General features: G+C 33.6%; 1 protein-coding gene across 1 annotated transcript in view; it reads left to right on the top strand.

Moving 5' to 3' along the window:
* The window catches only part of LOC107564309 (glycine receptor subunit alpha-2-like), a 26037-nt gene that overhangs the window by 8593 nt on the left and 5230 nt on the right, over window positions 1–12214 (top strand). Inside the window, exons 2-5 of the mRNA XM_016249349.1 lie at window positions 2427–2756; window positions 6772–6854; window positions 8620–8757; window positions 11807–12021. Coding sequence (XP_016104835.1) covers window positions 2427–2756; window positions 6772–6854; window positions 8620–8757; window positions 11807–12021 — 766 coding nt within the window. The remainder of the gene's footprint in view (window positions 1–2426; window positions 2757–6771; window positions 6855–8619; window positions 8758–11806; window positions 12022–12214) is intronic.

The following is a 12214-nucleotide window of genomic DNA, read 5'->3' as shown; positions in this document are numbered from 1 at the left end:
TTAACAAAAGCACACAGAAATGCTTATAAAGTCACTGAATGGCTTAGCTGTGCATGTTATGATGAACTGAAGTCACTTCAAGCTGCTGTAAAAAGCAATATAACATCAAGTAACAACTGTGTGTTATTTTACTATTATAGTTTTTATTAATATTTTGAATTTGTTTTCATTTTTACATTTAGTTTTTTATTTTAATTTTAGTTATAGCAATTTAGTTGTTTTTTGTCTTTTTATTATTATTATTTTTTAATGTCTTTCTTTTTTTTCTATTTTAGTATATCAAGTTAAACTAAATGAAATTGAAAAATGTTGTTATTTTATTTGTTACAGTTTATTTTATGTCAAGTAACATTTTTATGGTTTTAGATAACTATTTAATAATTTAATAATAACTATTTAATAATAACCTTGATCCAAAGCTCTTAAAATGACAAAAAGTACAGAAAATATATGCATATTTCACTGAACAAATTAAAAAATTTTAAAATTGGCACGGTTTAGTTTTGATCAATTTTATTTGTTTGTTTAGTTTTGGTTATTTTAGTATTTCAAGTTAAACTAAATGAAAATGAGAAATTCTGGCTTGGCAACTAGTTGAAATATAAGATTTTTTTACGTTTTATTTTAATTGAGTTCATTTTTATTTTATTTCAATTAATGAAAATGTTTTTTAATGCTCTCAAAAGCTTCATTTTAGCAGAAGCTCCGCTGGTCTTCTGTCTGAAAGCAACATACATTTTTGGTTCCTCAGAGAAGCTTTCAGTGAAAAAGTTCTTAGAAGAACGTCTAAAAAAATTCTAAAGAACCTTTTTTCACGATAAAGAACAATATCGATTTCTTGATTTGAATCGATTCTTAAATCCCAAGAATCGATCTTTGCAGTTTTCATTTGGTGCATGAACAAAACTTAATGAATCGTTATTTTAACGTCACATTTACCTTAGAAAAACATTCAATGTTCTTAAACTCAATATTTAGCTCTTGATAAATTATATTACATATTCATTATATTTTTACTGAACCTGTTCATCAATATTTAATGCATGTGCTTTTAAAAGATATATAAATGTTAGGAAAAAACATTCTTAAAGTAATGTTTATGGAACATTCTTATAATTATGTTAACCTTTGTAACCTTTGAAAAACATTATAAACACAACAAGATAACTGGATATTTTAAAAGAGTTCAAATAACGTTATATTTCAAGAAAAAATAAAGTTATTAGAATGTTGGAAGAAACTTGCTGAACATTCTAAGAAACTTTTTTTGTAACCTTTAAATAACGTTATAATCACGACAAGAAAACTAGACTTTTAACGTTCTTAGAACATTAAAAACAAAGTTCAAATAACATTCTATTTTGGGTAAAAATAAAGTTAGAATTGGAACAAATGTTTTTGTAACCTTTAAATAACAAGAAGACTGGACATTTCGACGTTTATAGAAACATTTCAAAACAATGTTTTTATAACCTAAAATTGTTAATAAATATGTCATGAAAACAAGTTATGACATCTGCTGTTTAAATGTTTATATTTCAACAACAAACTGGAGTAGAAACATAGTTATATCATCAAAAGGTAACACATTTATATAATAAAAACTGCCTCATGTGCAATTTAAATGTTTACAAATCACTGTAATATGTGTCCCTGCAGCACAAAGCAGTGTTAAGTCGCTGGGGGATATTTGTAACAATAGCCAACAATACATTGTATGGGTCACAATTATACATTTCTCTTTTATGCCAAAAATCATTAGGATATTAAGTAAAGATCATGTTCCATGAAGATATTTAGTAAATTTCCTACCATAACTATATCAAAACTTAATGTTTGATTAGTAATATGCATTGCTAAGAACTTCCTGTTTAAATGTTTATATTTCAACAACAAACTGGAGTAGAAACATAGTTATATCATCAAAAGGTAACACATTTATATAATAAAAACTGCCTCATGTGCAATTTAAATGTTTACAAATCACTGTAATATGTGTCCCTGCAGCACAAAGCAGTGTTAAGTCGCTGGGGGATATTTGTAACAATAGCCAACAATACATTGTATGGGTCACAATTATACATTTCTCTTTTATGCCAAAAATCATTAGGATATTAAGTAAAGATCATGTTCCATGAAGATATTTAGTAAATTTCCTACCATAACTATATCAAAACTTAATGTTTGATTAGTAATATGCATTGCTAAGAACTTCATTTGGACAACTTTAAAGATGATTTTCTCAATATTTAGCTTTTTTAGCACCCTCAGATTCCAGATTTTCAAACAGTTGTATCTCGGCCAAATATTGTCCTATCCTAACAAACCATACATTAATGATGATGCATAAATCTTCCCTTATGTCCCTTATGACTGGTTTTGTGGTCCAGGGTCACTAATAGTATCATATTGTGAATTTGTCTCAGTACCAGCCTTGATAAAGTATTTGCGGTTCTTCATGGAGCCATCGATGGCGATCGAAAGCTTTATTTCAAGAGTGAGCTGAGAGTTCAGAGCAGTGTTGTGTCTCAGGACTACAGGGTGAACATCTTCCTCCGGCAGAAGTGGAACGACCCTCGGCTGGCCTACAGCGAGTATCCCGACTCCTCTCTGGATCTGGACCCGTCCATGCTGGACTCCATCTGGAAACCAGACCTGTTCTTCGCCAACGAGAAGGGAGCCAACTTCCACGACGTCACGACGGAAAACAAGCTCCTGAGGATCTTCAAGGATGGGACCGTCCTGTACAGCATCAGGTATGAAGACGTATTAACTCTATACACACACTTAGAAGTCTACTGCATGCCTTCTGATTGATAGTTCAGAGTCTTTTATCCAGTTATTGTACAAACGTCCAGCTTCAGCTGGAGCTTCTCGTGTCAAATCTTGACTGATTTTTCTCAAGTAAAGGTCAGAATAACTGCAGTAATATCTCTAGATGAACACTTACTGGACTGAAGCAGCTCAGCTTTACTTGATTCTCCATCAATCATGTTTTAGAGTCTCAAATCTGATCCTCAGGATCTTTTGAGGAGCGTTTGTTTCCAGAAGCTTTACTTTCACTGTTCCTCAGCGGAGGAATGATCTTCACAAGCCTCTAGAACATCTCACATCTTTCTTCAGCTCTCAGTCACTGCATTATATGTTTGGAGCATTTTTTTTATCTCCTTTTACTGAGACATATTATTGGGGATATGGAGCGACAGCTGATATTTAGGTCATTTTGTCAACTGAAATAAAATTGAAGTACAATAAAATAAAGCACTTTAACTTGAAGTACTAAAATGACTAAAACATAAATAAAGAAAATAATTTAAAAATTAATTTAAAAAAAAATGACGAAAGCAATATAAAAACAATTAAAATAAATGCTAAATAGAAATATTAAAAACAGCACATAGCACATTACTGAAATGTAAAACTAAAATGTCACATTTACAAATGAAAACTAAATAGAAATATTTGAAAAAGGAATAAAAAGCTTAAATAAAATATAAATATTAGATGAAAAACAAACTTATTTTATTTGAGTTTTCTTTTAAGTTGAACTTGAAGTACTAAAAATCACTAAAACAAATGAAAGCTAAATAGAAATATTTAAAAATACATTAAAAATGACAAGCACATAAAATTACTGAAACTAAAATGAAAGCTAAATGGAAATATTAAAAACAAAGAATAAAAACAATGACAAACACAAATTTACTGAAATGAAAATTAAAATGTGTAACGGGGCTGACGAGACGTGAGACGTGTGGATCCATCTGCAAGCTTTTATTAAAGAGACGTGGTAAACAGGCAGGGTCAAACAATGGCAAACAGGTATATGGCGGGCAAAACACAAGAATAGTCCCAGGGCTAGCGTAGGTCACCGATCGGCAGACAGAATCACAGGGGCGAGACGAGAGGGAAAAAAAATCCAGGAAAACAGGCAAAGATCAGATACCGCAGAAACAGGCAAGGCAAAACAAGGAAAACACGGATACTCGGAAAGGGGTACAGGCAAAACAAGGAAAACACGGATACTCGGAAAGGGGTACAGGCTAAACAAGGAAAACACGGCGACTCGGAAAGGGGTACAAGCTAAACAAGGAAAACACGGAGACTCGGAAAGGGGTACAGGCTAAACAATACTCAGCAGAGAAAGGTGGTTAGAGTGGGTGTTATATAGTGAATGAGGTAATTAGAAACAGCTGTGTGCAATGAGTGCAGTCAGTGCAGTGTGCAAACCGTGCAATTAATGATGGGATATGTAGTCCGGGGTGCTATGCAACAGTTTGTGTTGTGCGAGAGTCAATGTAAAGGAAATGGTGACCTCTGGTGGTGAATAAACGGAAGTCCATGGACTTAATTCGTGACAGAGCCCCCCCCCCCTCCCAAGGAGTGGCTTCCAGACGCTCCAAACACTAAATGATCCAGGTGGGCGGTGGAGCGGAGGGAGGGACGGAGGGACAGGTCCAAGGATAGGAGAGACCAGGGACTGAGGCAGAGCCGGCGGAGCTGAGGACCACCACAGCAGAGCAGACGGGACCGAAGATCCCCACGGCGGAGCAGAAGACCACCAGAGCCAGACAGTAGACCACCACGGCGGAGCAGAGTACCACCACGGCGGAGCAGAAGACCACCACGGCGGAGCAGACCCGTCACAGGACAGACAAAGAGTTCCCAGACGACCTCCTTGGCTGGAACAGAACAGGCAGATCGTTCATTGATGGCCTCCGTGGCCGGAACAGGATGGCCCAGATACACCATAAAGCAACCCCCCATATGAAAAGTGCTGCAGACAGGAGAATGAGTTCATAAATAGAAGGGTTAGAGTCCCCACGGCGGAGCATAAAGAGTTCCCGTGCAGACACCAGCGGTGCATCCCTCACACTGGATACCAGACTGGGATACCGACGGACCGACCCCGACAATCTGGGTGCAACAGACAGGACGTGACATGACTCTGGATGATCAGCTGTGATGCAACATGATTCTGGATGAATAACTGAGGCGTGACGTGACTCTGGACGAACAGCTGAGACATGCGAGACTCTAGAAGATCAGCTGTGACGTAACGAGGCTCTGGCAGCTCAGCTGAGACTGGACTGGACTCATGACGATCAACTGCTATTTGACTTGACTCCTGAAGATCAGCGGTGACTTGACTCATGACGATCAACTGTGACTTGACTTGACTCCTGAAGATCAGCGGTGACTTGACTCATGAAGATCAGTTGTGACTTGACTAGACTTCCATGAACTGAGCGAGTGATGAACGTGGACCCTCGCATCTAAGCTAGCCCTATGAGGTTGATTTGTGCCATTGCAGAAAAACTATCAATAAACAGTCTGGTAACTCAGAATAGTGAGCGATGGCTAAAGCTAGCGTAGGTCACCGATCGGCAGACAGAATCACAGGGGCGAGACGAGAGGGAAAAATCCAGGAAAACAAGCAAAGATCAGATACCGCAGAAACAGGCAAGGCAAAACAAGGAAAACACAGAGACTCGGAAAGGGGTACAGGCTAAACAATACTCAGCAGAGAATGGTGGTTTGAGTGGGTGTTATATAGTGAGTGAGGTGATAAGAAACAGCTGTGTGCAATGAGTGCAATCAGTGCAGTGTGCAAACCGTGCAATTAATATGTAGTCCGGGGTGCTATGCAACAGTTTGTGTTGTGGGAGAGACAATGTAAAGGAAAGGGTGACCTCTGGTGGTGAATAAACAGAAGTCCATGGACCGAATTCGTGACAAAATGAAAACTGAAATAAAATATAAATATTGGATGAAAACCTTAAACTTATTTTATTAAAATTTTTTTTATTTTATTTTTAGTAATTTTAGTACTTCAACTTAAACTTAAATTACTAAAAAAAGAAAGCGAAATATTATTAGAAACCAATAAAAATGACAAAAGCACATTGACTTATTGAAAATAAAATTAAAATGAAAGCTGAAATAACTTTAAAAACCAATGAAAACTGAAATAAAAGTTCAAATTGAAGTAATAATAAGTAATGACTAAAACTTAAACTGAAATCAAAACAAATGAAAGCTAAATATATATTTTAAAAAATGCACTAATAAGAATGCACAAAGGCACATATTTCTAAAACTAAAACCGAAAATATAAAAATAAAATAATTCAAAATACTGTATTAAAAATACTAAAACAGTATATAAATAATACAAAAAATAATATTGAAAACATTGCATTGTTTCATTTAAATCTAACTTTTTGAGATAAAGTTTTAGAATTTTTTATGAAAATGTATAGCATAAATCCTAAATCTTTCAGATTGTGCTGTATTTCTAGGTGACGTTTTCTCATGCTGAAGAACAGGATCATCAGGTTTACTTCTCAAATCAGAACAGAATGCAAAACAGAGATATCTCACTAGTGCTCAAACGCTAGTAGAATTGTATGTTTGAATCAAATTCAGCTCGTGATATTCGAGTGCACACGAGCCCTGGAGAGATATCTGCAGCTCTTATTGTAAATCCACATGTTTATTTTGAGAATGAGCTGATATGACGCCGTCCTAGTTTTCATAAATGCTCTATTTATATAAATCACAACCCATCAGCGGCAGACGCTCTGAATTCATGCATAAGTCATAGTGAAGCTTCAGATCCGCTGAGGTTTCCAGACGCGTCTCATCCAACATTAAACACTCCAGTCACATGAATCAAGTCTGATATTATAGGATCAGGTAATACATTCAGAGCATAATGCAAACACACACACATGCATAACGCAGTGTGTGTTTGTCACGTTGTCTGTAGGCTGACGTTAATATTGTCCTGTCCGATGGATCTGAAGAACTTCCCGATGGATGCACAGACCTGCACCATGCAGCTGGAGAGCTGTGCGTATTAACATCTGTATGTGACCCTGGAGCGCCAAACCAGTCATAAGTGTCAATTTTTCAAAATTGAGATTTATGCATCATCTGAAAGCATTGATGTATGGTGTGTTAGGATAGGACAATATTTGGCCGAGATACAACTATTTGAAAATCTGGAATCTGAGGGTGCAAAAAAATCTAAATATTGAGAAAATCATCTTTAAAGTTGTTCAAATGAAGTTCTTAGCAATGCATATTACTAATCAAACATTACGTTTTGATATATTTACGGTAGGACATTTACTAAATATATTCATGGAACATGATCTTTACTTAATATCCTAATGATTTTTGGCATAAAAGAAAAATCTATAATTTTGACCCATACAGCGTATTGTTGGTTATTGCTACAAAACTAATTTTGCGACTTAACACTGCTTTTGTGCTGCAGGGTCACATATTTATTGGATAAAAGCATGAATTCGTTTTTTATTTGTATATTTTCCATTTTTATTTTAATTAAAGTTTGTGTCATTCTGTTCTGCATTTTTGTTGGTTTTATTAGTTTTAATTTTTTTGTTTAAATGCTAGTTTTATTTATTTTAATTCAGTTTTTTATAGTTATTTTCAGCTGTTTAGTTATTTTTAGTTTTAGGATATATATTAATATTTTGAATGAGGTTTTATATTTTCTGGTTTCATTTTAATTTGAGTTACTTTTAGTCATTTTGTTGTATGTTTTTATTATTTTTCTATATGTCTAAAAAGTTTTTATATTTTTTTTATTTCAGGTTTTGTTTAGTTATTTTCAGTTGTTTAGTTATCTTTATTTTTTAAGATATTTATTAATATTTTGAATTGTTTTTTTTTTTTTACATTTTCTGGTTTCATTTTAATTTTGGTTAAAGTTTTAGTCATTTTGTTGAGCTTTATAAACAAATAATGTCTATATATATATATTATTTTTATTTTTTTTAATATATTTTTTTTATGATATTTATTAATATTTTTAATCAGTTTTTTATATTTTCTGCTTTAATTTTAATTTTAGTTAAAGTTAGTCATTTTGTTGTGCAATTTTGTCAGCTTTATATCGTTTTTTATTTCAGTTTATGTTTAGTTATTTTCAGTTTAATTTTATTAAGTTTTATGATATTTATTCATATTTTGAATTAGGTTTTATATTTTCTGTTTTCATTTTAATTTTAGTTTCTTTTAGTCATTTGTATTGGTTTTATTAGTTTTCTATGTGTCTAAATAGTTTTTATTATTTTTTATTTCAGGTTTTGTTTAGTTATTTTCAGTTTAATTATATTTAGTTTTATTATAATTATTCATATTTTGAATTAGGTTTTATATTTTCTTTATTTTATTTTAATCTTAGTTAAAAGTAATTTTGTTGTTAATAGTTTTCGAATAGGTTTTATATTTTCTCTATTTCAGTTCTTGTTTAGTTATTTCAGTTGTTTAGTTATTTTTTGTTTTATGATATTCATTAATATTTTTAATTAGTTCCTATTTTTATATTTTGCATTTTCATTTTACAAATTTTTTTTTTTGAATTTTTACAAATTAGAATTTTTTTTTTTGAATTTTTTTTTTCAATTGTAAAAATCTTTAGAATTTTTTTTTTTTAATTCCGTTTTTGTTTAGTTCTTTTCAGTTTTAGCAATTTTAGTACTTCACCTCAAACTAAATGACTATTTAATATGAGTATAACTGGAAGTGTTTTTTATTTCAGTCGACTTGTTTTGAATGAAGGTGTTTCTGCTGATGTTTCCTGCAGTCGGCTACACGATGAACGACCTGATCTTCGAGTGGCTTGAGAAAGGTCCGGTGCAGGTCGCCGAGGGTCTGACGTTACCGCAGTTCATCATCCGAGACGAGAAGGAGCTCGGCTTCTGCACCAAACACTACAACACAGGTCAGAGCACCACACGCACACATAACCCATCATTACAGACCTGCATCATGTCCAGGGAATGAATCCAATGCTCGTGTTGAGCTGCTGATTCCAAAAAGAGTGTCTGTTTTGCTCTTTCTCGTCACACTTTCTCACTAAATATGTGCGTTGTGTAGCTTCTTTGCTTTTAATAACCTGTTGTGCGGTGAATAAGTCTTACATTGTCCGTTAATCAGCAGAAAAATATGCATAAACACATGATTCCTGTCTGAATCTGAACTGCTTTATTAACTAATCCTGATTTTAAGATTCAGATTTATGGCCAGAAACAGAAGAAAATGCAAACATGAGTCTGATGCTTTCGATTTTCAATTAGAAATTGCTAGTAATTGATTACAAAGAAAACATTGAATCATATGAAATTTTTAAGTAGAAAACCTCAAAAATATTTACTTGTAAAATGTTTTCTAGTAATCATTTTTTTATTAGCTTGTATTGATACAATGTATAGTTTTTATAAATTTTTATTTTATTTTATTCATAATTTTTTTCTGTTTATTTATTTTTATGTATTTTATTACTTCAAGTTAAAACAATGTTATTTGACTATCGATGAGATACTATTATATTTTATATAATAGTATATATTTTTTATATATATTTGATACTATTATACTATATTATATTTTTATATTTATGCTTTCCTGTTAATTTTAACGTTTAAGTATTTTTGTTGTGTGTTTTTATTATTTTTTGTTGTTTTTAAAATGTCTATATTATTTTTTACTCATTTTTATTTTAGTTTTAGTTATTTTATTACATGAAGTTAAACTAAATGAAGATGAGAAATGTTGCCTTGGAAACTAGCTGAAATAAAATAAGCTTAATATTTTTATTATTATTATTATTATTAATAATATTTTATTTTATTATTATTTTTAATTTCAATTACGAATATTTAATTTCAAGCAACGATAATGCTTTAGTGGTTTTAGTTTTAGTTAACTATAATAACCCTGAGATAAACTAAATGAAAATGAGAAATGAAATAAGATAAAATAAAGTTTTTAAAAAATATTTCAGGTAACATATATTTTATCTCAAGTAACAAAGATGTTTTTAATTGTCTTAGTTTTAGTTATTTATAAAACTGTATTTATGGAAAGTTCGAACTTTTTATTTATTTTATTTTTTTATTTAAAATTGTTTTTATTTCTACATATTTTTCCACTTTGCAGATTGTAAGTTAAATTATACATTTTGAATACTACTTTTTGTTATTAAAACCCAAACTTCTGACATTTGACTGCTTTTGTTAGTTTGATAAGTGCATTAAAACTGATACAAACCTGTGAAAAAACTAAAACATTGTATTGATATTTTTGAACTCAGTATCAAATCAGCTGATATTTGGCCTTTTTTTGCAACTTAGCAGAAATTATTTTTCATGTTTCTCAGTGCTTGCTGTTCTAAATTAAAAAATAGTCTTTCATTAAAATACAATAACTTGCTCCAGCAGTGAAACGACTTTCTTTTCTTGAGCAGAACAGAAGATTTTTAGCTGAAACTGTGATCCTTGACGATCCATAAAGTGCAAGTCAATGGCTGCCGGCTCTTTGAGAGTCCAAGAAAAGCACATCAGGAAACACAGAATGAATCCCCGTGGCTCCTGACGATATATTGAGGTCTTATGAAGCGAAACGATCAGTCTGTGCAAGAGACTGATGCTGTTATTTACAGCATTATTACCTGTAATCCAGAGCTTCAGGCAAACGGTTCAGTTTGTGAACGAATCATTATTTTCAACCAGTTCTTTTTAGTGAACTAGATGAACCGGTTCATTAAATCAGACTGAAGCACCTGAATCAGTTCACGGCTCGAGCAGTGCAGATCTACAAGTTACTCAATCCAAACTCACTTTCAGACGCCTGACAGTCACTCAATGAGCCGCAATAGAGGCGTATCTGATCCTCTGATGAAGCAGAAATTATTTTTCATGTTTCTCAGTGCTTGCTGTTCTAAATTAAAAAATAGTCTTTCATTAAAATACAATAACTTGCTCCAGCAGTGAAACGACTTTCTTTTCTTGAGCAGAACAGAAGATTTTTAGCTGAAACTGTGATCCTTGACGATCCATAAAGTGCAAGTCAATGGCTGCCGGCTCTTTGAGAGTCCAAGAAAAGCACATCAGGAAACATAGAATGAATCCCCGTGGCTCCTGACGATATATTGAGGTCTTATGAAGCGAAACGATCAGTCTGTGCAAGAGACTGATGCTGTTATTTACAGCATTATTACCTGTAATCCAGAGCTTCAGGCAAACGGTTCAGTTTGTGAACGAATCATTATTTTCAACCAGTTCTAGTTGTTTTAGTGAACTAGATGAACCGGTTCATTAAATCAGACTGAAGCACCTGAATCAGTTCACGGCTCGAGCGGTGCAGATCTACAAGTTACTCAATCCAAACTCACTTTCAGACGCCTGACAGTCACTCAATGAGCCGCAATAGCGGCGTATCTGATCCTCTGATGAATGAATCACGTCATTGTGTGATTACATAAATGAACTGAATCAGTTCACTGAATCAAATTGTCCGAAAGAACCAATTCACAGAAAATAATTGTATTCCCCGTTTGCCTGAGGCTCTGGATTACAGTAATAACGTTATAAATAATATTCAGCTTCTTGCACAGACTGATCGTTTCGCTTCATAAGACCTCAATATATCGTCAGGAGCGACAATTATTAATTTTGTCTTGCCTGTATGTGCTTTTATTGACTCTCAGAGTGACGGCAGACATTGACTTGCATTGTATGAATCACCAAGCATCACGGTTTCAGCTAAAAATCCTCTTTACTGTTCTACTGAAGAAAAACCCCACCTACATCTAGTGTCTTGCCTGTATGTGCTTTTATTGACTCTCAGAGTGACGGCAGCCATTGACTTGCATTGTATGAATCACCAAGCATCACGATTTCAGCTAAAAATCCTCTTTACTGTTCTACTGAAGAAAAACCCCACCTACATCTAGTTTTTCTGAAGCTGTAGGTGAGTGTGTGTGTGTTCAGGGAAGTTCACGTGCATCGAGGTGAAGTTCCATCTGGAGCGGCAGATGGGATATTACCTGATCCAGATGTACATCCCCAGCCTCCTCATCGTCATCCTCTCCTGGGTCTCCTTCTGGATCCACATGGACGCGGCTCCGGCGCGGGTCGCGCTCGGCATCACCACCGTCCTCACCATGACCACACAGAGCTCCGGCTCACGAGCCTCGCTGCCCAAGGTCAGAGGTCAAAGGTCACGCCACTACAACACAGCACGGCATTTCATTATAAGGGGCAAAAACGAGGACATTTAGTGCAAAAAAAAACAACAAAAAACCCTAAATATATCTCTGTATAATCAACCATTAATGAAATGTAAAAATTAGGCCGGGCAGATTCAGTGTTATTTTAGTATAGTTGATATACTATTAT

The sequence above is a fragment of the Sinocyclocheilus grahami genome, unplaced genomic scaffold (genome assembly GCF_001515645.1).
Source record: "Sinocyclocheilus grahami isolate Dianchi unplaced genomic scaffold, SAMN03320097.WGS_v1.1 scaffold923.1, whole genome shotgun sequence".
Lineage (NCBI taxonomy): Eukaryota > Metazoa > Chordata > Actinopteri > Cypriniformes > Cyprinidae > Sinocyclocheilus > Sinocyclocheilus grahami.
Note: the sequence above shows the minus strand (reverse complement) of the source record. Positions and strands in the feature narration are given on the sequence as shown.